Below are 27,340 nucleotides of genomic sequence, written 5' to 3'. Positions count from 1 at the left end.
CCCCCGGCCCTCCCCGCCCGCGCGCCCCGCACTCACTGAACATCCCAGGCGGCTCCGGCTCCTCCCGCCGCCGCCGCCTCCGCGATCGGGTCGCTTCCGCCTCCGTCGTCTCTGCCGCAGGGTCTCGCTCCGACGGCCGGCTCAGCCGGGCCCCCGCGCCCCGCGCCCTGCCGCCCCCGCGGCGGCGGCTCTGGGCGGCCGCTCCATGACTGACTGACACGGAGCGGGCCGCGGGGTGGGCCGCTCGGGCCTCCAACGCGCAACCGTCTCCACCAATGGGCGAGGCGCCTCGGCGCTCGGCTGGCGATGCCTGGCGTGCGCGCCGCCCCGCCCTGCCGCGCCGCCGCCGTCAGACGGAAGGAGCGCGGGGGCCGCGCCCACGTGCTGGGGCGCCCGGGAGTTCGCAACGCCGCCGCCGCCGCCGTCCTCCGGCCCCGCCCGCGGTCCCCAAGCGGGTGGCCGCCAGCTGAGCTCCTTCAGCCGGACACCGCCTTCCGTCGCGCCCGCCGGCCCTGTCCGGGGCGGGTCTGAGGGGAGCCCCTTACCTGAGGACGGCGTCCAGGTGAGCCCCTTGCCGGGGCCGGCCCTGAGGCGAGCACCCCCCCCAGCGCCGCGCTGCCCGGGCCGGCGCTGCGCCCCGCCCGCGGTCCCTCCCCGGGGTCGGTCTGGGAGGGAGCCCCTTCACCGAGGAAGACCCACCCCCCGGTGCGGCCGCGGGCCCTCGAGCGGACGGCAGGCGCTGGGGAGAGCCTCCTGGGCCCGCCGCTGGTCCGGCCTCTCCCGTCGCTCCTCCCCGCTCTCCGCGGATTCTTGTTACTTGGTTTCCTTCTGCTCCGCGGGATGCCCCGTGTGGCCGCGCGTAAGCGCTCTTTGCGTGAGTGCTAGCGCGGTTTTGCGTTGGGCGCTGGGCTTACGACGTCCAGGCACTGAGACCTCTGCGCGGCCCCGAGCGCGGAACGTGGGCAACCTCAGTGACGGTGTCTGCGGCGTCTTTGTAACCAATTCTGCGAACACGTTTTAAGTAACTTTGTAGCCGGTACGGGGGTTTCCTGACACACTGATGGAGAAGTAAGTTGTTGGACGCGCTGGTCTTGGACGTTTTGACTGAATGGGAAAACTGACAGCACTCGCGTGTTCCTCTGCTCTGTAGTAGAGTGAAGGAGGCCCTGCTGAATGTTCGCGCCCTGCACGCGGTGCTTGCTCGTTCCCTGCAGGATTACCTGTTGAGGGTAAGTAAGTTACGAAGGCCGGTCTGTAGGATTTCAGGCCCCATAGATTGAAGAAATGAAAGGGATCCAGCCTTTGGCATATCCTTTTGGTTTCATAGTATGTTAGAATCATGGGACTCCGGTTTTTTGTCTGTTTGTTTTGTTTGTTGTCCCATTTTGTTTTTATATATAATATTTATATTTCAGTATTTTGAAAAGTTTTCACTTTTGAGGAGCTGACTCCTTTTATATAATGAAAATGACTTAATGTGATACATTTCCCCTTTTTATTATGACTTAGGAAACTCAAAGCTATGTTTATCTCAGATTTGTAGAATTTCAGTTGGTTGGTATGCTTGCTTTTCTTTGTTCACGATTTTATTGTGCTCTATTTTTACAGTTTCAATTATGTAACAGTATTTTGTAGAGTCTTTTTGGAAGCAGTGCGTGTCCTTAAGCTCATATGTAAATGAATAATGTTGTAGTGGGAAGTTACTGTTGCAGCTGAAACAACAGTATTTCTTTTGGGACTGGTTTTATACTTTATTTCTTTTTTACTTGGTGAAATATTACTGTTTCCAAATACTGCTTATTTTTCTCTCTCAACTAATTTTTTATAACACTGGTTATTTATTTGAGAGAGAGCATGCACTAAAGAGAGAGAGCAGAAGCAGCGGGGTGGGGGTGGAGAGGGAGAAGCAGGCTCCCGGCAGAACAGGGAGCCACATGCCAGGCTCCATCCCAGGACTCTCAGATCATGACCTAAGCCCAAGGCAGCTGCTTAACCGACTGAGACACCCAGGTGTCCCTCTCTTTCAACTAGTTAATGGATCTTTTCTTAATGCATAGTATATTTCAGATGATTTGTGCAGAACCTTTCAGTCTAAAACCATATGTGACTCTCCTTTCACAAATAATTTGAACGCTTTGGGTTTTGCCCAGTTGTATTTCTTCACAATCACCTCTTGAGGACTTTTGCCCAGTTGTATTCCTACACAGTCACCTCATAGCAGGAATACTCCTACGTATGTCTATATAATACTTCTGCCCACTTTTGTTTAAATTTCCCCCAGAAAAATTAATGGGCTAAAGCATTTAAGATTTTTTTTGATTTAAATTCCATTTAATCAACATATATTGTATTATATGTTTCAGAGGTAGAATTTAGTGATTCATCAGTTTGATTCAACACCCAGTGCTCATTATTTCAAGTGCCCTCCTTAACACCCATCACTCAGTTACTCCATTCTTTCCATCCTCCTCCCCTTCAGCGACTCTGTTTGTTTCCTATAGTTGAGTCTTTCATGGTTTGCTTCCCTCTCTGTTTCTGTCTTTATTTTTCCTTCCCTTCCCTTGTGTTCATCTGTTTTCTTTCTTAAATTCCATATGTGAGTGAAATCATATGGTATTTATCTTTCTCTGTCTTATTTCACTTAGCATAATATTCTCTATTTCCATCCAGGTCTTTGCAGATGGCAAGCTCTAGTTCTTTTTGATGACTGAATAATATTCCATTTTTATTTATATACCACATCTTCTTTATCCATTCATCTGTCTATGGATATCTGGGCTCTTTCCATAGTTTGGCTATTGTGGACTTTGCTGCTACAAACATTGGGGTGCAAGGCCCTTTTGAATCACTATGTTTGTACCTTTGGATAAATACCTGGTACTACAATTGCTGGGTAGCTCTATTTTTAACTTTTTGAGGAACGTCCATACTCTCCTCTAGAAGTTTGCATTCCCACCAACAGTGTAAAGGGGTTCCTTCCTGTGCATCCTTGACAACATCTGTTGTTTCCTGAGTTGTTAATTTTAGCCATTCTGACCAGTGCAAAGTGTTATCTCATTGTGGTTTTGATTTGTATTTTTGTGATCATGGGCTACAGCATTTTAGTATATGTGCTGCTGAAGCGAGCATGGCTACGGCATCTTATATATATAGATTTATACCCAAATGTTTTGTTGAGGTATTTTAATTCACCAATTTTTTTTTTTTCCTAAGGAATATATGTTACATGCATAATAGTGTATGTGATGTTCATTTTTGGTGCCTGTTGAGTTTGACCTTAATACATTTTTTCCACTTTAAATTGTAGATAAAGTGTAGCGATGGCTGCTGTTTACTCTGGCATTTCCTTTAAGCTTAAAAGCAAGACAACTTCTTGGGAAGATAAACTAAAACTAGCTCACTTTGCCTGGATTTCCCACCAGTGCATTCTCCCAAATAAAGAGCAAGTAAGTGTAACGTGAAACTTACATTTTTACAACCGAAAAGAACACTTATATGCATTGTATATCGACATTTAGTTAAAATTTAAAAAGATTCAAGAAAAGGTTGGAGAAGGAAACATGGTTGCAGGTTAAAAGTAACGTCAGGGAAAAAAATGCATGAGTTAAATATTTCATTGACAGTTTTCTATTACGAAGTCTCAGCATTTCTTTTATATTTGGAAACATTTCTTATATTTTGAATCAAGTGTATGCATCAGTGAACAAGTTGGGAATTGAGTTACAGAAATTAGAATCTGAGTCTGGGTAGCTCCATTTGTTGATAAATCCAAGCTGCTGCTCCATAAGCAAGTGCTTGTTGGTGCTTAGTTAAACGTCTTTGAATTTGGTAAATTGACAGGAGGGGAAGTAGAGAAACTTCAGTATTTGTAGAAAGCCATTCTAGAAATAGATTAGGAACCAAGAAAGGCTTTTCTCTTTGTTAACATTTTTCAAGCTTATTTGGCAAAAAAACAAAAACAAAAACCCCAAAAAACTTAACTGTAAAACACTAGAAACCCCAGGGTGTTGAGCTTATCATATTGTATTAACACACACCCATATGCTGGTATTCAAGAAGACCACGCAAAGTGTGCCCCAGGTGGATGACATCTTTTAAGATGATGATGAGGTGCAGTATGTAGAGCAGAGCACTCTTACATCCAGTGGTCTCTAAACCTGGCTGCACCTGAGAATCGTCTTGGCAGCTTGGTAGTCACTAGGGAAGGGCTAACCAAGGTGAGATGGAAGGGGAAGTGGTGGTGGCAGTTTGATTAAGGTCTCACCCAGTCTCATGCTCAGAACTTTTTTCCCCTTTTAGCACCTGACACTTTCATACTGTTATTGACAGTGCTGGTGGCTTGAGCTGAGGCCTCACCACCTTTTCTTGTGTTTACGAATAAGGGAATGTATCACAGCAATAGAAACTATATATGACCAACCCTCCTTTTCATAAAGCACTTGTGCATTATTTTGCAGAAGACTTTCTCTGTCTCCTGAGGAAGTAAATGTACCTAGAGGGTACATGTAACATGGGAAACCAGGACACAAGCTCTGTCTTTTGGCTCTACATTTTTACTTTTGTGCGTTTTTCATTTTGTGGCCGTTCTGAGCAATTGTTGTGCTACCTACTTTTGAAAATGAGTATAACTTCAGAAAAGTTAGAAGAAACAAGAGTTTCATTTGAAACATTTAAATGGCCCTGCAGGAAGACAAAATTGCTTTTTCTTGCTTCATATTGATTCTATAATAATAAACATTTAAGATACTGAGATGTTTATATAATGTTACCAAAGGTAAGTTTTAAAGGACAGCTTTTCCCCTGGCAATTAGATATGGCCACACATGGAATGTCCAGCATCTTTATTGGCAAAGAAATTCATTTATTTTTAGGGTATTATTTCTTCCAAATTCAGGTACTACTTGATTGGGCAAGACAGTCATTGATTGCATTTTATAAGAAAAAACTTGAACTGAAGGAAGACATTGTTGAAAGGCTTTGGATCTATATAGATAACATTCTACACAGCACAAAACTGCAGGATCTCCTCAAGAATGGGAAGACAATTAACCTTCAGATTTCCCTAGTCAAGGTAATTATCTGTTTGCCCTGTTGCCCTGTATGTGTGAAGTGTATCTCTGTTGATTTTCTGTTATTTATTGAAGTTGCAGGAAGTATCAAGGTAGAAGAAGAGAAAGAAATAATACTGCGATTATAATGACTGACATTTATTGAAAGCATATGGTATGCTTTATGCTGTGTGAAGCATTTTCTATTGTTTAATATTCAAGGAAAGCCTAGAACTATTTCATAGAGTGGTTGTTGATTACCTTTTAATTGGAAAATGTTGCCAGTAAATAATACTACTTTGTGCTCCCTACCTCTCCCTGCCCTACTTTGTCATTGGCCTGAAGGAATATCAAAGGCCAAAATCTGACTAGGAATTTCCTCAACGGTTTTTGAGTCAAAGCAATTTTGAAGTCTCAGATTAGAATTATGAACTTCATTGTCAAAACTGAGTGTTTTTGAAATACTGTGAGAGTAGTTGGTGACAGTAGAAAGTACTAATAATGAGCGCTTAGTTTGTGCCAGGCACAAAGGGGTTCAGTAACTTGTTTAGAGTCACACAGCTGGTAAGTGGCAGAGCAGGCATTTGAACATAGATCTGCCTGGTTGCAAAGCTTGTGCTCTTAACCCTCATTCTGCCTTGCCCACAGGAGTGTGTAGGCCGAACGAAAAAATTTGTAAAGATTGATAATAAGAAAATTAAATAGTTGAGCTGCCTGATGGTTCACAGACAGTGATTTTTAAAATCGTGTTCTAAATTATATGTTACTTTTTAAAATAATAGACTGGCCACCAAAGTGGGTTATTCTGATTTATCCTTTGGGAGTATGGAAAGAAAATCTTACGTTTCTAAATGTCATGTTTTAATTTAGATACATTTTTTACTTCCATGAGATATTTGTACTGTAGTGTATGCGTATGATTTATGAATAAATTATTCTTATTGGGTACAAACATGAAAAAATTTGGTAGATGAGTTTATATAATCAGAAATATTGATGGTCACTGTAGTAGTACATTGGCATTTAAGTATTTGGTATTTTCATTTCAGTTTTTCCAGAGCCAGCGGTTACTTGAATAGAGATCAGTGCACCTGTGTCTTTGGGCTACTGATAATTTAGCCCCCAGGATACATTTGGTTTTCAGATACTGTAAGGCGGGGAGCAAGCCTCTTAGCCTATGAGTGAATTTTGGAATCTGCCTAGGCCTCACAATTTCCGGCACTTTTGAATTTCAGAATTTTAGAAGCAGAAGACTGTAGGTTTGCTGTAGTATGTAGTGACTGCCAACATTGGCTTTCCTCTGTCAAGAGTACCTTTTGCTTTGGTTTTTTAAAATAGAAAAACAGTGTATTTTGGGCCACAGGATTATAGCCCAGGCCTACTGTCCATCCATCTGTAGCATCTAAGCTGAATTGCAGGTTTAGGATCTAAGCAAAAGTAATTTGGAGTTTAAGTCTTATAAAAACCAGGAGCTGTTTAAATAGGGACAGCGGAATTACAAAGGCACTAATCCCTTTTCAGAATTCATGTTGGTAGGAGATGGATGTATGAAGGACTTAAAACAGGTACTCTGCTTTTGCTGGGTGCATTAAGCAAATGTCAAGTTCATTTAGATGTGATAACCTGGGGATTTCTTTCTCATCAAGATAAGTGCAAAGAGTGAGTTCATTGATTCTCTTGTATTTTTCTTGTATATGTGTGGAGCCAGTAATGAGTTTTTTTTTTTTTTTTTTATTTTCTTAACGCTCAGATCATAAATGAGAGAATAACTGAATTCTCTCTTTCGGAATCCCGAAGAAGTATGTGTGCTGTGCTGAGCTGCTGCCAGGGCATCCTCTCAACGCCCACCCTTGCTGTCATCTACACAGCTAGACAGGAGCTGATAGTGGCGTTGCTGAGCCAGCTGTGCTGGCTGGCCTGTAGGCAGCCGGAAGGAGCCATGGTAGCCCAGTTATTCGAGGTCATTCACTTGGCGCTTGGCCACTACCTCTTGATCCAGCAACAGCAAGTCAACCCAAGACGTGCCTTTGGGGAGGTTACTGGGCACTTGCTTCAGCCCTGCCTGGTCCTTAGGCACTTACTCTCAGGGGGCACGTGGACACAGACTGTCCCGGGCCAGTTGCGGCAGGCGCTGAGCCGGGATGTAAAGAATCAGATTGAGGCCATGCTTCGAGGTGGAGCTTTTCAGCCCGAGTTGCTCTCGTCCTACAAAGAGGAGCTTTTAGACCAGCAGCAAGGTGACATGAAGATAGGCGCCATGAAGAATCTTCTAGCTCCTCTGGACACTGTGATCGCCAGGCTGGTAGATGCTGGCTACTGTGAACCGTCCCTTCATGCTGCTGTTATAGCCAACTCAGTGGCCTTGCTGTATAAGCTCTTTTTCGAGTCTTACTTCAAGGAGGGGAACCAGCTTCTCTGCTTCCAGGTACTCTCCAGGCTGTTTGGCTGCTTGAGGATTTCACACCTGCAGGAGGAGCAGCTAAAAGGCCTGGCTGCATCAGATTGGACCACAGAACTCCTGGTTCTAGAACAGCTGCTCAGCTCAGTGGCCAACAACAATATTTACAACATTGCTGCTGATAGGATCCGGCATGGAGAGGCTCAGTTCCACTTCTACTGCCGTGTGGCTGAGCTGCTGATAAACCATTCCCAAGCATCTGTGCCAGCCTGGTTCCGCTGCCTTAAGGCTTTGATGTCTCTGAATCATTTGATTTTGGAGCCAGACCTGGATGACCTTTTGGCTTCAGCTTGGATCGATGCAGAAGTGACAGACGTTCGAACCAAAAAAGCACAGGAGGCACTTCTTCACACTGTCTTCCAGACATATGTCAAACTCCGACAAGTGCCGCGGTTGTTTGAAGAGATTTTGGGAGTGATCGGTCGTCCAGCTGCTGAGGCACTGAGGCAGCCTGTGCTGACCTCAGGCCCCTCCAGGGTGCTCTGCGAGTGCCTCCAGGACTTGCCTCCAAGTCAGATCTTGGACACTTGGTCCCTCATGTTGGAGAAGTTCCAGTCTTCGGTCTTACCGTATTTGCGGGGTGATGCTGACATGGCCTTGAAGTTGTTGTCCCTGAGCTCTCTGCTGCACTGCGTCATGTTCAACATGCGGAGTCTGGACAGCAGCACCCCTCTGCCCGTCATCAGACGGATGCAGTGCACAATGGAGAGGATGCTCCAAGAGCTTGTGAGGCCCCTGTTGGACCTTCTGGATCCCCAAGGCCCAGAGCTTGAGCTCTGGCTACAGAAGGTCAGTGACTCTGCACTCCTGCTCTCTTACACTTGGGCCCAGGTTGATGCCATGCTCAGTATAAACTGCAGCCAGTATCACTCTGTGTCTGGGGCTCTTACAGATGTTGCTGTAGAGATCTCACACCTGCCCTTGTTGCTCCCCGGTGTTGAAACGTGCCATTGGAAGAAGATAGAAAAGTTTACAGCTCAGTTTGACTCTCTTGGCAGGTACTGCTTAGCACAGCTCTACCTGCAGAAAATGAAAAGGACTTTAATGCAAACCAGTTTCCAGTCTGAAGAAGCCCTCCACAGTTTGAAGTGTGATGCTGCCTACATTCTTGGTTCTGGCAGAGAAAGCTTGAATCGAGGGACAGCAGCTTCCTGGGATGGCCAGGTTGGGACAGTGAGTGCACTCACGTACCCTGTAGCTCACTGGCACTTGGTTGTATCGAATCTCACAATTTTGATATCCTATCTTAGTCCAGATGATGTGAGATCTCTGGCCAGTGTGCTGCTGAGAACTTTACCAGTGAGCAAAGCCCAGGAAGGCTCAGCAGAGGAAGAGCCAAGCCTCACGCTTGAAAAAATATCCAGCGCTGTCCTCCATAGCCCTCTCTTTCCAGAAATGCAGTCCCTTTATTCTGCTTTCTTAATGTGCCTAACTGAAGGATGTACTAGCGTCTTGCGTTCTGGTGCCCAGAGTGACCCAAGTCTTCTCAGTGAACAGCTGCCCTGGCTTTTTGAAAAGGACCACCTGGTGGTGGCTCTTTGGGAAAACAAATTTGCAAAAGTTGGACCTGAAGGTGTAGAACCAAAAGGAGAAATTGCCCAAAACTTACTGTCCTTGGTGAAGAGTGACTTCCCCATTCAGCTGGAGGGAGAACAGTTAGAGAGCATCCTGGGACTTTTGGAAGTTATTTCTGCTCTGCAACTGGATAGCCTCTTGACTCCCTATCATGTGCATTATTTTCTTCTGTTACTGTACTTGGCCATCACCAAGCTGGGGAGCTCTTGCTCCTCTTCAGTGACCCTCAAATTTTTGATGACTTGCTATCGGCTTCTCGGTTCCCTGCAGAGAGGGAAAAGTGCTCGCTCAGTGCTCAAGATTATGTATGTTAGTGATATATTTGAGATCACATTGACCTCATTGTTCAAAGCCAGTGGTAGATTTCTTGTTAACGTGGATGACCCCTCTTGGTTGGAATTCCTCCAAGTGGTAGGGGCATTCTTAGAACAGCTAATGCAGATGCTCACCCAGACGAAGCTCAGCTTGGTGCTCAATTTCAGGAAAATCGTTGCATTCCTCCACGAACTGTGCCCTGAAGCAATTGCAGGCAAACGGGTGAAAAATCAGAATCCTTGGGGCCAGCACCTCCTTCTGGTGTCTTTAACCAAGTTGTGCCAAGTCCTGGGGCCTTTTGTCAGAGAGCGGAAACAGCAGCGTGAGGCCCCTGAAGCGCTGTGCGAGCTGCTGCAGAAGGCCATTCTCCACACAGGAGCCGTGCTGCAGCAGTGCTGGGCACAGGGGGCCCGGGGCCAGCGCCTTCCCTCTGTCTTCATCGCGTCGGTCAGCACACTTTTGGAGGCAGATGTGGGCCAGCTCTCCAGGCATAGGACAGAGGTTTCCACAATGACAGACGAGGTGCCGCTGTCCCTTACTGCCTTCTACCAGAGTGTTTGCTCTCAGCTGCTCTCAGAGTTGCCGGCTCTTGCAGGAGATAGACCGTGTTTCCAGGCGGCCATGCGGTTTTTAACTCTGTTCTTTTTGGCCCCAGAACTACATCCCAAGAAAGATTCTGTTTTTACCTCCATGTTTCATTCTGTGAGAAAAGTTCTTACAGGTAAGGTATTTTCTCTTGAGCTAATTCTGTGCTGTAGAGCTTTTGGTAAAAGCTAGTAAGTCACCAATAAAGTGAGTGCCCCCCATCCCTCACACCCTTTTGGAACAGGTGTTTATTTTAGAAGGTGCAGGCCAGTGAGCAGGAGACCCCCCACCCCCCACCCAATCACCCAGTCCACTCTGAGGAGCTCATTTCTAGTATCTGCATTCTCTGCATGGATCAGCAGTGACCCTCACAGTCCTGCTTTGTACACAGATAGTAACCTTCTAGATGTACTGTTTGTCACTGTGGTTTTTCATTTATTTTGGAGATTGTTCTAGGTTATAGTTTTGAAATCTATTACTCTTATCTTTTTTAGTTTTTATCTGTCTTGGCTCTGGATAGTCAACATCTATGATTTCATCCTTCTTAGTAGGGTTTTTTGTATTTGATCTTCAGTGCCATCTTCGATGACTTAAAGATCTAAAATTGGTGAACTTGAAAAATGCAGCTGACTTTATTTACAGGGAATGTCCTAAAATTCCTTGAAGGCCAGACTCCTACTCCTAGGTCTTAGGGTGGTGCCTGGCGGTCATCAGGCTATGGATTCTAATAGGGCAGAAACTCAGCTGTCTTCTTGATCTTTTAGTCTGATGTCATCCTTCTGGGCCAGCCAATCAGGACTACAAACCTAGCCCATGTCTGTGCAGAAGCGTTCAGTATCTGTGGTCCCTTATCTCAAATGCCAGTGGGCCAGACTTGCCTCTGTTTTAAGACAGCACTGTTTCAAGTTGGTGTAGGTTTGTTTTCTTTTTGTTTTGGTTGTTCCTGAGGGGTTGAGCTTTGTTAGGACAGTCCTTAGAGGTGAGGCTGGGGAGTCCCTAGTTCTCAGAATGAATGACAGGCGGGAGGGAGACACAGATGGGGCTGCAGGCATGCTCAGATACAAGAGTGGAAAATAGGGCCTTGTAGAAAGCAAAGCTGCCCGGGCTGCCTGGGCCAGCGCCAGAGCTGGAGTGTTAAGGCCAGAATAACACTCCTGTTGTCTCCCTCTCAATAGCCTTTCTATCCCTGCCTTGATTGTGGATTGACTGAAAAGGCTTTGGTGTCACATGTTCTATCTTATTCTGTCAGCCACTCTTTTAGGGAATGGTGTTCACTGTAGTGGAGGCTAGAGTTTAGTCTTTTAGTAACACTTTCACAGTGTCCTAAATGAGTAATCTAAGAAATGGCAGCTGATGATGGTCTGAAGCTCTCTCTTCCCTTTTGTTAGAATACTGTGTCTTTCTTTCCCTCCAGTCCTCGTGACTTGAGGTGGCCTCTAGGTCCTAACTCTGTGTCCGTGGACTTCGGATGCTTCTGGCCCCAGGGCCTCAGTTGTGGCGGTGAGGGGGTGCTGCCTGGCTGCCCCTCAGACCACAGGCTCAGGTGTTGCTATTGGGTCCAGGCCTCATGCCCTTGAGCTGCTGGACTTTGTCTAGAAAAGACCAGAGTGAGAGGTCCAGAAGAAATGCCTACTGGGGAGGGCCTAAAGCTTTGAGTGGGGAGAGGGAGAGTTATGGTGGCTATGAATAACCTGAGTGTGGCCCTCTGGTATCCTCAGGGGTGTTTCAGGTAGGTTGCAGCGCATAAAAGTAAACATTTGTAAGGAATGCTTTCTGATGGTAGAATAGAATAGACAACTTCAATTCGATCACAAAAAAATGGTTATTTTTACAAATGTTTCGTGTATATATATGTGGAACCACGTCCTACTCTGGAGTTGAGTGCAGTGTTGATTTTGATCTATCTAATCAAGTAAACAGACATTCACACAAATCAGAAATTGCAGAACAGTGAAATGCTGTCGAGTACACCAGAAGTAGGGGACTGTGGGGTGAGAGTTTGTGTAGGCAAAGCAGTAGTTGGCAGTGGCCTTCAAGGGACAGGCAGGGGACAGTGGGGAGCGCTAATGTTGAGCCTCCAAGCGGCAGACAGTGCGGTGCTCCTTCCTTTGTTTGCCAACCGTGGGAGTTAGTGCTGTTACGCCCATTTCACTGATAGAGAGCTCATGAGTCCAGGATCTTAAAGCTTATAGGACACTTCCAGGCTGAGGTCTTTCTCTCTCAAATCCTGTTGTTCCTTCCACCCCTCAGTGCTGACGTAGTGAGCAAAGACTGGGACATGGGAAGGTACTCTGGCATTGTGGAACAGTCTGTGGGCTGAAATGTGCAGGGAAGGTAAACTGGTAGCAGATGGTAGAATGGCCCAGGAGGAGCCATTAGCAGGCTTTCCCGCATCAAGTGGGGAACATCTGGATGCCTGCGGCAGACAGACCCTGGAAGTTTGGAGCTTTTTTAAGGTCTTCATGCTCCCGTCTCTTTCAACGTACCATGCCACACCTGTGTCCCTACTGATTTTACCAAAGAATATGGGCATACCTCATTTTATTGTGCTTTTCTTTTTTGAGCTTCACAGATACTCCATTTTTTAGTTTGAAGGCTTGGGACAGACTTGCTCAAGCAAGTCTGTTTCACCATTTTTCCAGGAACATTTTGGTAAATATTGTGGTATCAAACTTTTTCATTATTATATTTGTTACGACGATTTGTGATCAGTGATTAAGACTCACAGCTAGATGGTGGTTAGCATTTTTTTAGCAAGAAAGTATTTTTAAATTAAGGTACGTGCATTGTTTTTTTGGATGTGATGCTGTCATACACTCAGTAGACCACAGTATAGTGTAAATAAAACTTATCTGTGCTGGGTAACCCAAAAATTCATTTGATTCATTTGATTGCAACATTTGCGTCATTGTGGTGGTCTGGAACTGACCCTGTCCTGTTGGCAAGGTACATCTGTACAAGGAAAGTAGAAGAAAGTATAGAGAAAGTAGCAGTCATCTGTGTCCCATAGCCCAGCGTTGAGCACTGTGGACCATTGTCGTCATCCTCTCAGGCTTGCCCCTTCCCTGTGCTGTGTGTGTGCACTCTGCACAGGTCAGCTGTGTGCAAGAGAACACTATCGCTCTGTGGCATGGGCCCCGCCTTCTTTGCTTGCTCCTCAAGTATTTCCATGCCTCTCAGACCATGACTTTTAAGGGCTGGGGCCCCATTTATCATGTGGTTGTTCTAGTATATTTGACCTGCCCCCATTTTATTTTATTTTAGCAATTTTGGTTTCTTTTCCACACAGATCCTGCAGTTCCGGCTGAGGTAATTCAGGATATTGAACCTGACTTGGGAGCCTTACTCACCCAGATGTTAGAAGTTGGGACCACAGAGGATTTTAGGATGATGATGCGGTGTATTCTGCAAGGATTGGACATCAGTAACATGTGGAAAGCCGATCTGCAGGTGTGTACTCCTCCCTGGTACGGCAGGCACATAAATGATAGCTCAAATGGGAAAATTTATTTGAGATGTGATGTCACCCCTAAAATTAAACACACAAGATCAAACCCCAAGGGGGGTTTATGAAGGTAGTCCTGGCATGTGAAGAGGCTTGGGGCTTTAGTGTAAGGGCCCCTTATTCTTTAAAGAGGAACTTTTTCACACCTAAACTATGAGTGTTTATTATATGAAGTACTAAGTGTTGCATACTTATAATTATCAATATATGAAAAGAGATGGACTCTGTTTATCCTATGTGTAAGATACCTCTCATCATACTTTTTAAAAATTTTACTTGACTTGGTCACATCGCCCTGATCCTGTTTGAGAATCAGTCCGATTAGCAAGCTGCCCTGCGGTCCTTTGCACCTTAGTATGCTTGGTAGTTGGTAATAAAGCCCTGTATTTGCATCTGTCATTGCGTATTTTGGAGAGCCTCTCTACGGAGCTTACATGCTCGAGTTTGGTCTGCTAAGCAGCCCTGTGTGCTGGACTGGTCAGACGTCCCTGCTTGCACAGGAGGAAGAACGTTACAGAGCTAATTATCTTGGAACCAGCAATGCAGGCCATGTCTTTTGGTTCTGAGTTTTCTCTGCCCCATGAATGGCTTCTTGACTTGAGGGTATAATCAGCATTCAGGCTTGGGTTTTGATTGGGGTGGGAGGAGAGCTAGAGAGGGTAATTGAGGCCACAGAGGGGCAGCAGGGAGAACTCACATCTCCTGTATGTGAGCAAGAAGCCCGGGCTGGACCAGAGCTACTGCTCTGCACCAGCCCCCTACTCATTGCGCACGGTACTTGCCCTTCTCTCTGGAAGTTTTCATTGTATTTCATTGTATGCATTTGTAGCATGGTTGGGACCCAGCTTTGAGAAGTCCTCACTGTGGATTTCTATTTAAACCAGTCAGTCAGAAGGTATGGAGGAGGCGAGGCTGGATCCTGAGTGTTCAGAGCTGAGAGGATTTGGATGGGGAATGTTGCTATGGAGATGAGGAGGGTGTTTATGAACAGCAGGGCAGAGGTTGTGTGGGTGTGAGAGGTAGACAGCAAGGAAGGCACCACTATGCAGGCCCTATGTGGGTACACAGGTCCTACAGGTAGGCAGGAAAGTGAGCCCCCACCTCAGTAGAGAGGGCCGAGCTGCCTGGGGTTGGGGGAGGGAGTGTAGGTAGGGTAATGGCTAGTCAGGGAGGGAGAGATGGGAAAGAAGCTGAGAGCAGAGGGCTGAGGCCAGAATTGCATGGGTTGTGGGGCTGCAGGGTTAGGAGCAGAAGGGCTGGCATTGGACTGAAATTGATGGTGTCAGGTGCCAGCATAGGGTTAGATGTTTAATGACACAGGTACTCAATAAAGTGAGTTCCCATCCCACATAGTTTCTTCTCATGGTTTAAAACCCTCACCTGCAATCATAGCACCTCATCTAGTTGTTTTACTTTGTCCGTGTTTTCCCCTGGCTTCTCCTGTACCCACAAGCATATGGTTTTCTTTTGTAGGTAAGTTATAGCTTGCTGCCTCTTTCCGCACCGCCTTGACAAGATGGGATCTCTGTAATTAGGTTGCTGTGTCCGTTTGTGGCCTTCTTTTCTTCCACTATCCTGGCACATTTGCATGCTTGGTTTAGTGAGATGCTACTGAAAAGGCCTCCCCTTGGCCACAGTTCTGCTCATCTTACGCATTTATTTCCTGGCTGCCTGGTGATGGAGGGGACCTCTCCCTCAGTCTTGAGCCCAAACCAGGGCTTGTCTGTGACCTGACACCACGGTTCTAATGGGTTCTACTCCTCTTTTCAGCACCAGTGACTGGGTTTTTTTCCCAAGATGGACTTCTTAAGAGAGAGCTGGCTATTTCTGCTAAGTTTTTGTCCCTTTTCTCCTAGGACGTTCTGTCAGCTGTTACACTGACCAAGTTGCTTCTGAAATGCACATTCGGTGGAGAGAAGGCGAGTCTGTTCTGGTGTGCGTGCCCCCAGATAATCACGGCTCTCACTGTGAGTACCCCTGGGCTGTGCCCTGCATCTCAGTTCATCTTATCACCCCATCCCTCTACAGACAAGAGGCCGCATTTTGGCTTCTGCCATCTCTGGTTTTATGCAGAGTAGGTTTCTGGGCACTGCGGCCTGAAGACGGTGGCTGGCAAGATGATGTCCTGTCAGTGTGTGTACTGTGTGAGTGCTTTCTTGTCTGCAGACACTGTTGTCAGCTCCAGATGTGGCAGAGTGGTGGTGTGAAGGGGTGTCAGGCCCCGGGAAGCATGAGGCCGGCCGTAACAGGCGTGCGGTGATAAGATGGGCTCCCTTGGAAGCCTGTTGAAAGTAGATGAGAAGGAATTCTGGCACTTTATTTGGTCCCCACAAAATGCTGTAGTTAGTTTAGTGCATTTGTTCATTTGTAGGGGGTTTGTGCACATTCAAAATCTATGATACAGTGAGAAAAGAATGGCTTTATAGAGCGGGACAGTAATGTTGCAGGTAGATTATTGTTATAATCCTGCTCGGTTGTTAGGTTTTGGCACTTGGTGGATATACATGGCAGCCACATGACTTTGTTTCACTCGCACTAAAACTTCGTTTTGATGGGGACTGTCTCAAGTGTTTCTGCCATCTGGAGAGTCTCCAGTCAGTATTCTTGCACTTGGGTTCAAAAGATCACTATCTATTTTAAGATTATTATCAGCCGTAATTCTCTTGTGCTACCTGAGAGAATTGCCCTGGATTAGCATCTTCCCAGGGCAGAAGGATCTGAAGAGTAGACATAATGTTCCCTCCTATTCTGTTTTGTTGCTTTGTTGTTTACCGGGGAATCCTTCATTAGTGGATGAATCTCATCCTTCCCAGGTGTGTGTAGCAGGTGTCAGGAGGAAGAGTGCAGGGAAGGGGGAGGGAGAGAGCGGGAACTCATGGGATGCGCAGTCAGTGTTGGTGGTATGCACAGTTGGGCTGTGTTAATAGAAACACTAGGTAGAAACCACACAGATAAATCTAAAAGTAGATCTAACAGCATGAAGTCCGCACAGTTGGAGACCCCAAACCTCGGGAGTGGTGTGCAAGGCCCCAGCAGGCCACACCAGAGCTGCTGTTTACAGCTGCAGCCTGAGGATGTGGGTCACAGGTGACCCAGGTTAGGTGGGTAGAACTTTGAGCTAGCCCTCATTTTGAGCTTGTTCTCTTCATTCTCTAGAATAGTAATTGAACATCTTAATTAGAGCTGATTTTTTTTTTAAAGGTTTTGTTTATTTATTTGACAGAGAGGTAGCGAGCCCAAGTAGTGGGAGCAGCAGGCAGAGAGGGGGGAGCAGGCTCCCTGCTGAGCAAGCAGCCCAGTGCAGGGCTCTATCCCAGGATCCTGGGATCATGACCTGAGCAGAAGGCACAGCTTAACGACTGAGCCACCCCAGCACCTGTAGAGCTGATTTTTAAGAAATGTAACAAATGAACTTCAATGTTATTTACAACTAATGGTATTTTTGGGAAAATACTGTTTTGTGTATCTGAGATCTGATGAAGTCTTCCTGTTCTGAGAAGTTGGATGGGTCATCTCTTGTAAGAAGTTATTTCTCTTCGTGGTTGATGAGTCCAACAAAAAGCATGGACCAGAATGGCCAAGCCCACAGTAGGTTGCCTTCAGAGATTGAACGCTGGCCGGCCTCCTTGTCTCTTCAAAGTGTCTTCTGACCGCATCCAGACCTTTTGGACATTCTTACCTCCGTCACTTCAGTTCTTACTTTGTCTACTTCAGTTTTTATATTCTTTCTTTAGAGAATCACCTTCATTTTCTTTCCTTTACTCCTTCTTTTCCTGTAGCTGCTAAACCGAGAGGCTTGTCAGGAGCAGCCTGTGCCCCTGGCGGTGGTGGGACCTGTTTTGGATGTCCTGGCGGCACTGCTGCGACAGGGGGAGGAGACCATCCGCAACCCACACCACGTCAGCCTGGCCTTCAGCATCCTGCTGACGGTCCCTTTGGACCACCTGAAGCCCTCTGAGTATGGGAGCATCTTCCTGCGGGTGCACAACGTGCTCTTCTCCATCCTTCAGTGTCATCCAAAGGTGAGAGGGAGGAGCAGGGTAGTTTCAGCCTGTAGGATAGTGGCAGCAGAGCTTTACTATTAGAGGATAAGAAAAGCAGTGATTTGCTAAGCAAATGTTTTGGTTCCAGTGATTTCCAGGGTCACAGTGGTTTCTCTAGCACAAAAATGTTTGATTCTTACATCAGCATGTTTGAGTGAGTTTCATCTTTGTCGGGTCTGACACTTAGACGGTGTTTGTATACTAGCTATTTAAGGATGCTTATTGCAAGTAGTTCTGTTTTTGCAGACCACACATTCAGATCTCACTCACTTGCTTAGATGTCTTCGTGGGTTTATAACTCAGATGTGTGTAGGGAGTGAGGCTTCCTGAGTTCCAGTTTTATAGTATGCTGCCTTTGAAATTAAACTGAATTAACTTTGAAATTAAACTTTTCTGTCCTACAGAAAAGATTCTAGTTCAGCCACCATCTGTTGAACGTTTGCTACGTGTCTTGTTTTACCCCTACAGTAAGTCTGTAAAGTAGATGGTCGTCCATCTTATTGATAAAGAACCTGTGGCTCGGAGCTGTTATGTGATTACACCATTGTCACCCAGCTGGCTCAAAATCTTGGCTTCAGGGCTGTTGATTCTTTGGTCTGGGTTCTTTCCATTGCACCACTGCTGTGCATGTGACGCATAGGAAGTCATAAATAAGATACATACATGTATACATAGGCACATTCATATATTTTTAAGTGTTTTAATGTTCTCAGGTTAGTAACCTGACCGCAGTGCCATTTTTAAAAAATTTTATTGTCTGGTAAACTAAGCACTTATGACATTGGGCCTTACTGCAGGGCCTTTGACCCTGCCTAATCTTGTGAGCATCTTTGTTTTCAGTCTCTGCTGATTGTTAAATTTTTATGTGGCCATACCATATAAATGCAAATAGCTGATGAAAGTAATGTTAGAAAACTGTGGGAGTCTCCTGCAGAACCATTGGCAAATGACCATTTAGCAGAATTAGACCGTTTGTTGAAAGGAGAAAATTGACAGGAATAATGACATGGTATTGCAATGGAGAATGATGTGACTAATAACCACCTGCTACTCACTGCCTGTGGGTTAGAGTGGGGGGGATGGGGGCCCTATGTAGTGCATGATCACACTATTGGCCCTGTGCATAGTTGAGTTGATAGAATCACCAGGCTACAATCCGCTTCAGTAAACCTAAAGGGGGTAGCATGAGGTCAGCTCAGCCGACGTACCCAGCAGAACGATCAGCTGGTGCCATATTAAGCCAGGGTGTGAACTCAAGTAGTCTGGCTCTGGATCTGTGTGCCTTTAATCAATACGATAGCAGAGGCTTACGAGGGGTCCTTGGGAAATTTGATGAAACTCTGGAATACTTTCGAAAAAATGAGTTTTTTCAGAGCATGCTGTGGATGTTGGTAATTTGATGTAAAGAACAGGATGTTATGCTATCCAGAATTCTGTTGGATAAATTCTACCAAATGAAAAAATCTCAACTGTTGATTTAATCTTTATTCATTCTAAGAATTCTGAGAAAAGAGCAGGACTGGCCAGTAGAACTTTAAAGCACTGCTGATGTGTTTTATGTCTGTGTTGTCCGCACAGTAATCACAGGCCACTCATGTCTTGAAATGTGGTCAGGAGCTGTAGGACTAGGAACTGAATTTTAGTTGATTTAAGTTTAAGTAACCTCATGTAGCTCATGGCTGCTTTATTGGGTAGTATGTTGTTTTGACCACGATCTAAAAGGTGGTTGCATATAAAAGAAGCATATTTTAAAATTTTCATGTCATTCTTTAAAATAAAGTCCTAGCCAGAACTTTTCATCACTAAAAAATGAGAAGTTTGGGTCCTTCTTTTAAATGGGTTTGTTTTATGTAACCTCTTTCTAATGCCCTTAAATATGTTGTTACTGTTGCTTCTGTTAACTTATTTCTACCCATTTCTAGAATGCACTAACAATTTAGAGTAACAGATTAAGCGAATTCTAAGCTGAGATCACTCCATTAGATGCCTAAACTTAGAAGCTCTTTCCCAAAGAAAGAGCTTAAAACAAATATTAAAGAGTCCAATAAGATGAGTGAGTTATTTCCCTAGAAAGTTCAGGCAAAAAGAAGTTGCCATGTTGTTTTGAACGTCCTGCTAGATACGGTTAGGAAGGAAATAAACATGCGCTCCTTTGAAGTAGAGACAAAGTGTAAGAGACTCTTGATCATGGGAAACAAACTGAGGGTTGCTGAAGGGCAGAGGGTGAAGGGGTGGGATAACTGGGGGATGGACATTAAGGAGCCCATGTGATGTAATGAGCGCTGGGGATTATATGACTGATGAATCACAGGCATTACCTCAGAAACAAGTAAGACATATGTTCATTAAGTTTAAATAGAAAATGTTTAAAAAAACAAAGTAGAAATTGAAATAAACAATTATATGTTTTTATATTCTTTTGCCTATTATTATTACAGGTAATGCTGAAAGCCATTCCTTCTTTCTTGAACTCTTTTAATAGATTGGTGTATTCGGTCATGCACGAAGGGAGGCAGAAAGACAAAGGTAATTCAAAGTAACAGTATCAGATATGTGATTTCAAATGTGTTTGTCTTGTGATGTCTCCAGCCTCATATGTTACAGAAAATAAAATCACCCATTTGAGTCTAAGTAAGAAATGTTCAGATCAATAAATAAATACCTAAAATAATTTTCTAAAAATTTCAAGCTGTGTTTCCTTTTTTTTTTTTTTCGCTATGTCCAAAACAATGACCGCGCTTATGATCTCCTAATTGAAATAGTTCTTTTCCTGGTGGGAACAAAAGTACTTACATTTAGGAAATGTTTATTCTCATGTAGAGGGGACAGAAAGTGGCTACAATTCCGTTCTTGCCCTAAAGGAGTTCCTAGTTTGAGGGGGAAGTTAAATAAGAACGGGCAGCTACAGAGCTATTTCATTTTATAGAAGGAGTGACGTCTGGCAAGTCATCATTTCAGCCGTATCTTGGCAAGGTTGTGTTTGTTTACCAGTGAAATGAACTGCCATATGGTGGTAGCATAAATTATGTGTACAGCTTGTTTTCAGCTTTGAAGGTTGTTGATCCTTGCTGAATTTCTAATTTGGGGGAGAGTCTCATTATTTAAAAATTTGCATATAGATTGAGGTGGTCTATATTTGCGCTACTTCAAATTTGCATGGTGTGGTACCTGACAGAATGCTCTGGGACCAACAAGGAGGGCTTTATGACAGCTCGGAGGGCTTCTGGGCAGACCGTGTGGCAGCAGTTCTGGACTAACTAGAAATATAGGAGTGGTGCTCAGCACCCCCCCCCCCCCCCGCCCCACCCCAGGGGAACCACTTTGATGGGTTCAGACTTGTGATTGATGCTACTGAAACCAAGTAACTATTGAGAAAAGAGAAAAGGTATCGTTAACATTGGACTGTAATTTCCATATTATTGTGCCTAGTTTTGAGATCAGTCAGTGGCACATTAAGGTCTTTCGCTTTCTCCCAGGCCTGCTGCAGAGTGATATAATGTTGGTGTCAGTGTACAGTTGTGACTATGTTTAGGAGCAGGGTAGGAAAACAGGTTCCGTCTCCTAAGCTAGCCTTGGTCAGTTGGTGGTGGCTGGCTGTAGCGTTGTGCTGAGGCCCCTAAGGTCGTTGCCGTGTCTGAACTCAGCAAGAAGAATCCCTGTTTTACTAGTGATGTCTGCCTGGACAGGAGATGGGAAGTGGCAGGGTAGGGAAGGCCCCGATCCAGCCCTTGCTGAGCAGTAGGGGAGCAGAGCCCTTGTCACACACTGACACAGGTGTGTCCCGTGACACAGTGTGTCCTTTGTTGTGTGTTCTGAGGGAGTGTTGGGGCATGTTTCATGAGTGTGACTCTGCTGTGTCCATGTTGGTGCAGCTCACTTATCTCTGGTCAGCCAAGACCCGCTTCTCTGACGTGTTCAGAACTTAACTGAGCAGAGTTTTAACTATTTACTCTTTTCTTGTTGGTATCCAGTGTACTCTTCATATGCACCCGTGAACTGTCATAACTGCTAGGCAGTCCCTGAACTGCACGTGTGCGCTGAGCACTCTGACAGGAGGGAAGAAATGGAACGTGGTAGATATTTCAGTGCTTTGCTAAAGTACTTGGCTGTTGAAATGCCCCGTGAATGTTCAAGATTTTCAGCATTTCATAAAATGTTACTGTATCTGGAAAAATGCATATATGTAACGTGTTTGTACATTCAGGGTTTTAAGAAAAGACATTGTGGGGGTGCCTGGGTGGCCCAGTGGGTTAAGCCGCTGCCTTCGGCTCAGGTCATGATCTCAGGGTCCTGGGATCGAGTCCCGCATCGGGCTCTCTGCTCAGCAGGGAGCCTGCTTCCTCCTCTCTCTCTCTGCCTGCCTCTCTGCCTACTTGTAATCTCTCTCTGTCAAATAAATAAATAAATCTTTAAAAAAAAAAAAAAAGAAAAGACATTGTGTATTTTAAAACTGAAGCTTATTGAATCATAAAGTATGTGTAACAAACCACATCTGTTAATACAGTGTGAATGAGTTTTGATAGGTAAATTCATGCAGGAAGCCATCTCCGCAATCAAAAAACAAAACATTCACATCATCCCCAAAAGAGTCCTCTTGTAGCCTCTTCCCATTCTGGCCACAGCCCCAGCCAACCACTGATCTGCTTTTTGTCACTGTAGATTTGTTTGCAGTTTCTGGAATTTTACAAAAATGGGTGTATTTCTATGCTGAATGAAAGCTGGGGAAGGTGCTCTGGCCTGTACTGGGGTTCCCCACTGACTCTGCTGTGCAGGCCTAGGGGAATGGGGGTGTGACCAGGGCTGCAGGGCCATTCTAGGCCATTGGAATCCTTTAGAGGAGTTTTTAAAGAAGGCCTTGAGTGGTCCGAGCACTTTAAGGTGGACAGAACTAGGAAATAGGAAGTAAAGCTGGGAAAACAGGAAGATTATTTGGTATTGGTAGCTGAGCCTTCTATCTCTCTGTCTACATGATCTCTGAAACATAAGGAGGGAAAGGCATAATTAGGTCTTCTTATCTTTAAAGTTATACGTCACCAAAAACCATGTTTTTTAAAGATAGTTTTCCAATTTAAGCCTTTCTTACAGACCTCCACCTTTAAAAAAAATACAATAGCAATCAGATTTCATCTTAAAATTTTCGATTCTTCTAGACTCCTAAAAAAACACATGTACTTGAGTATTTTAAGTGTTTTCTCTTTTGTAATATAGATAAATATTTGGACTTAGTATCTCTCCCTCATTCTCTCTGTGAAATAAGCCGATTAAGGAGCCTAGAAAAAAGGGAAGACTTGAATAATTTTCAGCTATAGTAAACGCATAAAGCTGATGGGTTTTGGACTAATCAGTTTGGCAAACCTTTGCTCCTTTAGGAAGCACAGATGATCTGTCAGTGGTCCTCGAGTGTGCCCGCCTGGTGGAAAGGATGTATAGCCACATTGCAGCTCGGGCTGAAGAGTTCACGGTGTTTTCTCCCTTTATGGTGGCCCAGTATGTCACAGAGGTGCAGAAGGTAAATGGAGCCCCCTCCCTTTCACCAAGTGCTTTCATTTGTAGTTCTTTGTAGCAGGGCTTCTCAGCCATAGTGGCAAGCATTGTCTTCGTCTTGATGGTCCCAAGCCTGCGTTGTAGCAGGCTGTCCTGCTTATCTGCAGGATTCTGCAACAGCCCTGAAGGGTTACCGGAACCACTGAGTGAGGCAATATTCAAAGGGCTGGTGGTGCCTAGAAGGCGCTCTGTGACTGCTAGCTGTCCCCATTCCTGCTGCAGCACAAGCGGGGCCTGTTTTGGTCAGTTTCTTGAGTAATGAGCAAGCTGAAATGCTTCCCACATTGAAGAACAGGAGTTCTGCTAGGACCAGGCTTAATGGTGATGAGGAAGAAGGGTCTTGGGACCTCCAACAGCAGGAGTTCCTGGGTTTATCCTCTCGCAGTGCATCATGTGTGTGAGTCCGCTGCTCTCAGACACTCAAAGGAGATGATGTGGTAGAGATACCGGCAGATTCCTTCAGTTCCATTAAGTGAAAGAACCTTTGTCCTATTTAATCTGACTTTTTTGTTTGTTTGTTTTAAAAATTTTATATATTTATTTGACAAAGATCACAAGTAGGCAGAGGGGGGGGGGGGGTGAAGCAGGCTCCCTACTGAGCAGAGAGCCAGATGCGGGGCTCTATCCCAGGACCTTGGGATTATGACCTGAGCCGAAGGCAGAGGCTTTAACCCACTGAGCCACCCAAGTGATCAATCAATATTTCTGAGTACATTGTACCCAGAATTGTCCAAGGTATAATGATTATGATCACAGACCCTGTGTGACCTGTGAAGGCTTCCTATCTTCCTTGGTTTAAATTGAATGTCAGAGGCTTAAAGTACAGTGTGTTTCTGTGTGTATCGACTTTTGCAGGCGTAGATACATACATCTGCCTTGTTTATATTGCTCTCCATAGAATAGCCCCCCTTTGTAAATCTTGTAAGAATAATGTTAGAACCCTGGTAAACTTGTTACACTAAGAGATTTCTCAAAGGAGTTTGGGCTGAATGAGCTTTCTCAGAAAATCTGGTGTTGCCTCTGTTTTCATTCTGACCCTGTTTCAGGATAAATCTATAACTATTAAATAATTTTCAAACACACTGGCCCCACTCATCTCAGCCAGTGGGGATGCCTGTCATGTGGGGGGGCACTTGGCTGTGTTTGAGATGGGGCTGGGGTAAGAAGGTGGAGGGGCGCTAAGGAGGTGGAGGGGCGCTGTAGGACACAGCCCACCCCATGGGTGTGCACGGGGTCCTCACCAGGCACGGTGTGCAGAGGAGTGGGGGCAACATGTGAGACCTCTTCAAGTCAGCCTTTGAATGAATGTTGGGCTTTGTGTTTGGTTTCCTTGGAATTTCTTAGCATTTTTATAGAATCTTGATATTTCACAGGCACTCAAGTCATTGATATGTAAGCCTTTGCTGAAAGAAAAGCTGGCATTATTTTGTGTTTCAGTAAAAAATAAAATGAGAGATAGTAATATCATTTAACTAAGGGCCAAGAAGGGAGGGGATAATTTGAACTCTTAAATCACTAATTATTATTCTGAGATTTATTTTATGAAAAGTCTGGTTTCCTGGCTTCATTATTCATGTCTAATTTATGCCTCTCAGTTATTTTTTTTTAATTTTTAATCTTGAAAGCCAAAGGTCTTGGGAATTATCTAAGGCTGTAGCATCCCAGAATTTGTTGGCAAGAGTCTGTGTTTTATCTTTCATTTGTTTTTTAACTCAGTAATGAAGGAAATATTCCATATGTATTAGAGGCTTCTACTGAGAATGTTTCCAGACCAGAAAGACATTTATAAGTTTAATTAAATGCTAGATAGCGAGCACAGCTAAATGAATCTCCTTTTCATTCCCCTGGTAGTCCTGTGGAATGGGTATTGGTGAAGGTCTGGTGGTGACCTGGTGAGACCATGTTAGGAAGGACACGCAGTGACTCCTACAGACCTTGGACCCTCTGTGCAGTAATGTGTCATAGTGGGGATGTGCCAGAGGAAATGACGGTCACTGGTCTCTTTTATCCATAGATCAGACTTACATCTGCCTAGAGTAAATAGTTTGTACTGTCTATCCTGCGTAAGGTCCCTTTAGCCACCTAGAGATATTTCCATTCAGAGGTCAGTGATCTTAGTGTCATAGAAACTGAGTTTTTTCCACTTGTTTTATCAGTGGGCTAAAACACAAAGACACGCAGTGGTTGTGTAGACCAGACGCGGCTGGCCTTCCAGTGACCCAGCAGGGCTGTGTGCTCGGCGCTGTCCTTTGGCCAAGGAGCCCCCGGGTGAGGGGGTGGTGGAGTGCGTGAGCCCTGGCCTCCGACTGGCGGGCTCAGCTCTCGTTCTGTCGCTGGGACAGTTTGTTCACCTCTGCTTCTGGAGGTGGAATTGCCTGTTTAGTGAGTGCTGATGAGAGGAATAGGTGGGTGGTCCACTTACAGGGTCCTCACCCGGCTGGTAAGATTCAGGACTTCTTTTATTTTTCCTTCCTTCTAATGCTTTCCACTGAAACCACGGACAGTTCCACCGTCTGTTCTCGAGTGTTATTATCCTCTATAAACAGTAAAACTTAAGATGATTGTCAAGTTTTTTGAGCTGTCATGTGAAAATGACAGCAACTTTGAAAAACACCATTGTAGCAGCAGAAACAAACCGTCCTCTCAGCGGTTGCTTTGGCGAATCCGACTTCTCTGAGTGAATACCATATATCCTCCCCAGAAGCTGTGTGCTTTCAGAGGGGCTCTCACGCTTTTAGGCCATTAAGATGGTAATAAAGAACCTGCCAAATCCCAGGCCTGCCTGTTCGGACTGTCCAGTTGCTCTTTGGTTTCAGTTCCTGGAGTGTCTGGAACTCCAGTGCGAGGTTCGGCTGCAGCCTCAGTGGTCGTGGCAGAGGCGAGTAGAGCCTGCTCCACCGGCCTTTTCGTCTAGACGGTGTGAACCTCTGATCTGAAAGCATGTGTGCAGCAGCCAGTGCAGCCACATTGGAGCCAGACTGCCCACTCCTGCTGTGCCCCAGATTTTTGTTAACCCAGAAGTTCAGGAAAGAAAGGCATCTTGAGGCTCAAGAAGCAGATCAGCCATTGGGGGGAAGTAAGAAATTCAGGTCCCATTGAGCTGTTGTTGATAGGAATGATAAGAATAAAAAAATGTATTAAGTGTCATCATAAGTCACATATGATTTGTTTGGCTATGATGTGACCTAATTACTAATATAGCCTGTCAGTGATCAGTTTGCGGAGTGTTGGAGCCTGCCCGGCCACCTGCCTTGCCGGGGGTGGGGGGTTGTAAGTCACAGTGAGCATTGCTGTCATTGTCCCACGTTAGTGCAACTTCCCGGGCAACTGGTCATGGTGAAGGACTTGGCACAATGTCCAAGTGGCTCTCATACAATTTGTAAGTTTAAAGATTGGTTTTTAAATGTCCCAGGTAGGCATCATTCACTGAATAGCAAAGCTACCCCTGTGATTTTGTGAGGTTTTATTCCAGCCTTTTGTCACTCAAGTTGGCTTTTATTTCCCTAAAATACAAATTTTGAAGATAGGAATATTTATTTCTGTGCAAAGTGATAGTTTAAAAGGGAGGTCTCTTCTCAAGTCAAGGGGCGAACTTCAGACTCCTTGTGAGGTCTTCTGAGGGCCTGGTCTGTGTTTGCTCTCACAGACGGTGTGTCCTCCTTTCACAGGTCACCTTGTATCCTGCAGTGAAGGGCCTTCTGCAGGAGGGCATTTACCTCATCCTGGACCTCTGTATTGAGCCGGATGTCCAGTTCCTGCGGGTCTCCTTGCAGCCGGGGGTGAGAGACATCTTTAAGGAGCTGCACAATGATTATGTGAAATATCACAAGGCAAAACACGAAGGAGAGAGAAGATACACGGCCTGAGACTGTCTTCTGGAAGCACTGCTGGCCTTACTGCGGAGTGGCTCTGGCCTTCCGGTCTGAAAGAGCTGGGGAAGGGGGACCAGAGGTGTTTTAATTTGTGATGTTGGGATATGCGGAATACACTCTGGGCTTTATGTCATATATACTGTCTTTGATAGCTATATTTTTCACGATGAATATTTTTTAACATATTTTTTTAAGCCGTATGTATTACAAATAGAATCCTGATAATTGACCCCAGAATAAGGTGAAGTGAATAAAAAGATTGCTGAATGTCTCTTGTGGCTGTTCCAAATGGAATTCTTGTCTCTCTCATCTAGTGGTTTGGTATCTCTTCTCCCCATGGGAAACTGTGTTGGTACGTGGCTGTATAATAATAAATAAAATATCTTTGCTTTTTA

General features: G+C 45.1%; 2 protein-coding genes across 8 annotated transcripts in view; one reads left to right on the top strand and one right to left on the bottom strand.

Moving 5' to 3' along the window:
* The window catches only part of TAF5L (TATA-box binding protein associated factor 5 like), a 30,764-nt gene extending 30,601 nt beyond the window's left edge, over positions 1-163 (bottom strand). Inside the window, exon 1 of one of the 2 annotated variants that reach the window (XM_059397262.1) lies at positions 37-163. The gene's annotated coding sequence lies outside the window, so the exon portion shown is untranslated. The remainder of the gene's footprint in view (positions 1-36) is intronic. The other variant, XM_059397259.1, reaches the window with a different exon arrangement.
* Positions 164-362: 199 nt separating this feature from the next.
* On the top strand, positions 363-27,340 carry URB2 (URB2 ribosome biogenesis homolog). 6 transcript variants are annotated; one of them, XM_059397254.1, is made up of 11 exons: positions 369-562; positions 1,151-1,229; positions 3,308-3,446; positions 4,895-5,071; positions 6,799-10,117; positions 13,271-13,431; positions 15,343-15,453; positions 17,266-17,508; positions 19,968-20,055; positions 22,899-23,038; positions 26,742-27,340. In XM_059397254.1, exons 3-11 carry the CDS (start codon positions 3,321-3,323, stop codon positions 26,937-26,939), a joined length of 4,563 nt encoding a protein of 1,520 aa, XP_059253237.1. In that variant the 5' UTR covers positions 369-562; positions 1,151-1,229; positions 3,308-3,320; the 3' UTR covers positions 26,940-27,340. The 6 variants fall into 6 exon arrangements, with proteins under 6 accessions (XP_059253240.1, XP_059253241.1, XP_059253238.1 ...); XM_059397253.1 differs by having other exon boundaries at positions 1,023-1,229; XM_059397252.1 differs by having other exon boundaries at positions 369-1,229.

Source organism: Mustela nigripes, chromosome 4, assembly GCF_022355385.1.
Source record: "Mustela nigripes isolate SB6536 chromosome 4, MUSNIG.SB6536, whole genome shotgun sequence".
Lineage (NCBI taxonomy): Eukaryota > Metazoa > Chordata > Mammalia > Carnivora > Mustelidae > Mustela > Mustela nigripes.
Note: the sequence above shows the minus strand (reverse complement) of the source record. Positions and strands in the feature narration are given on the sequence as shown.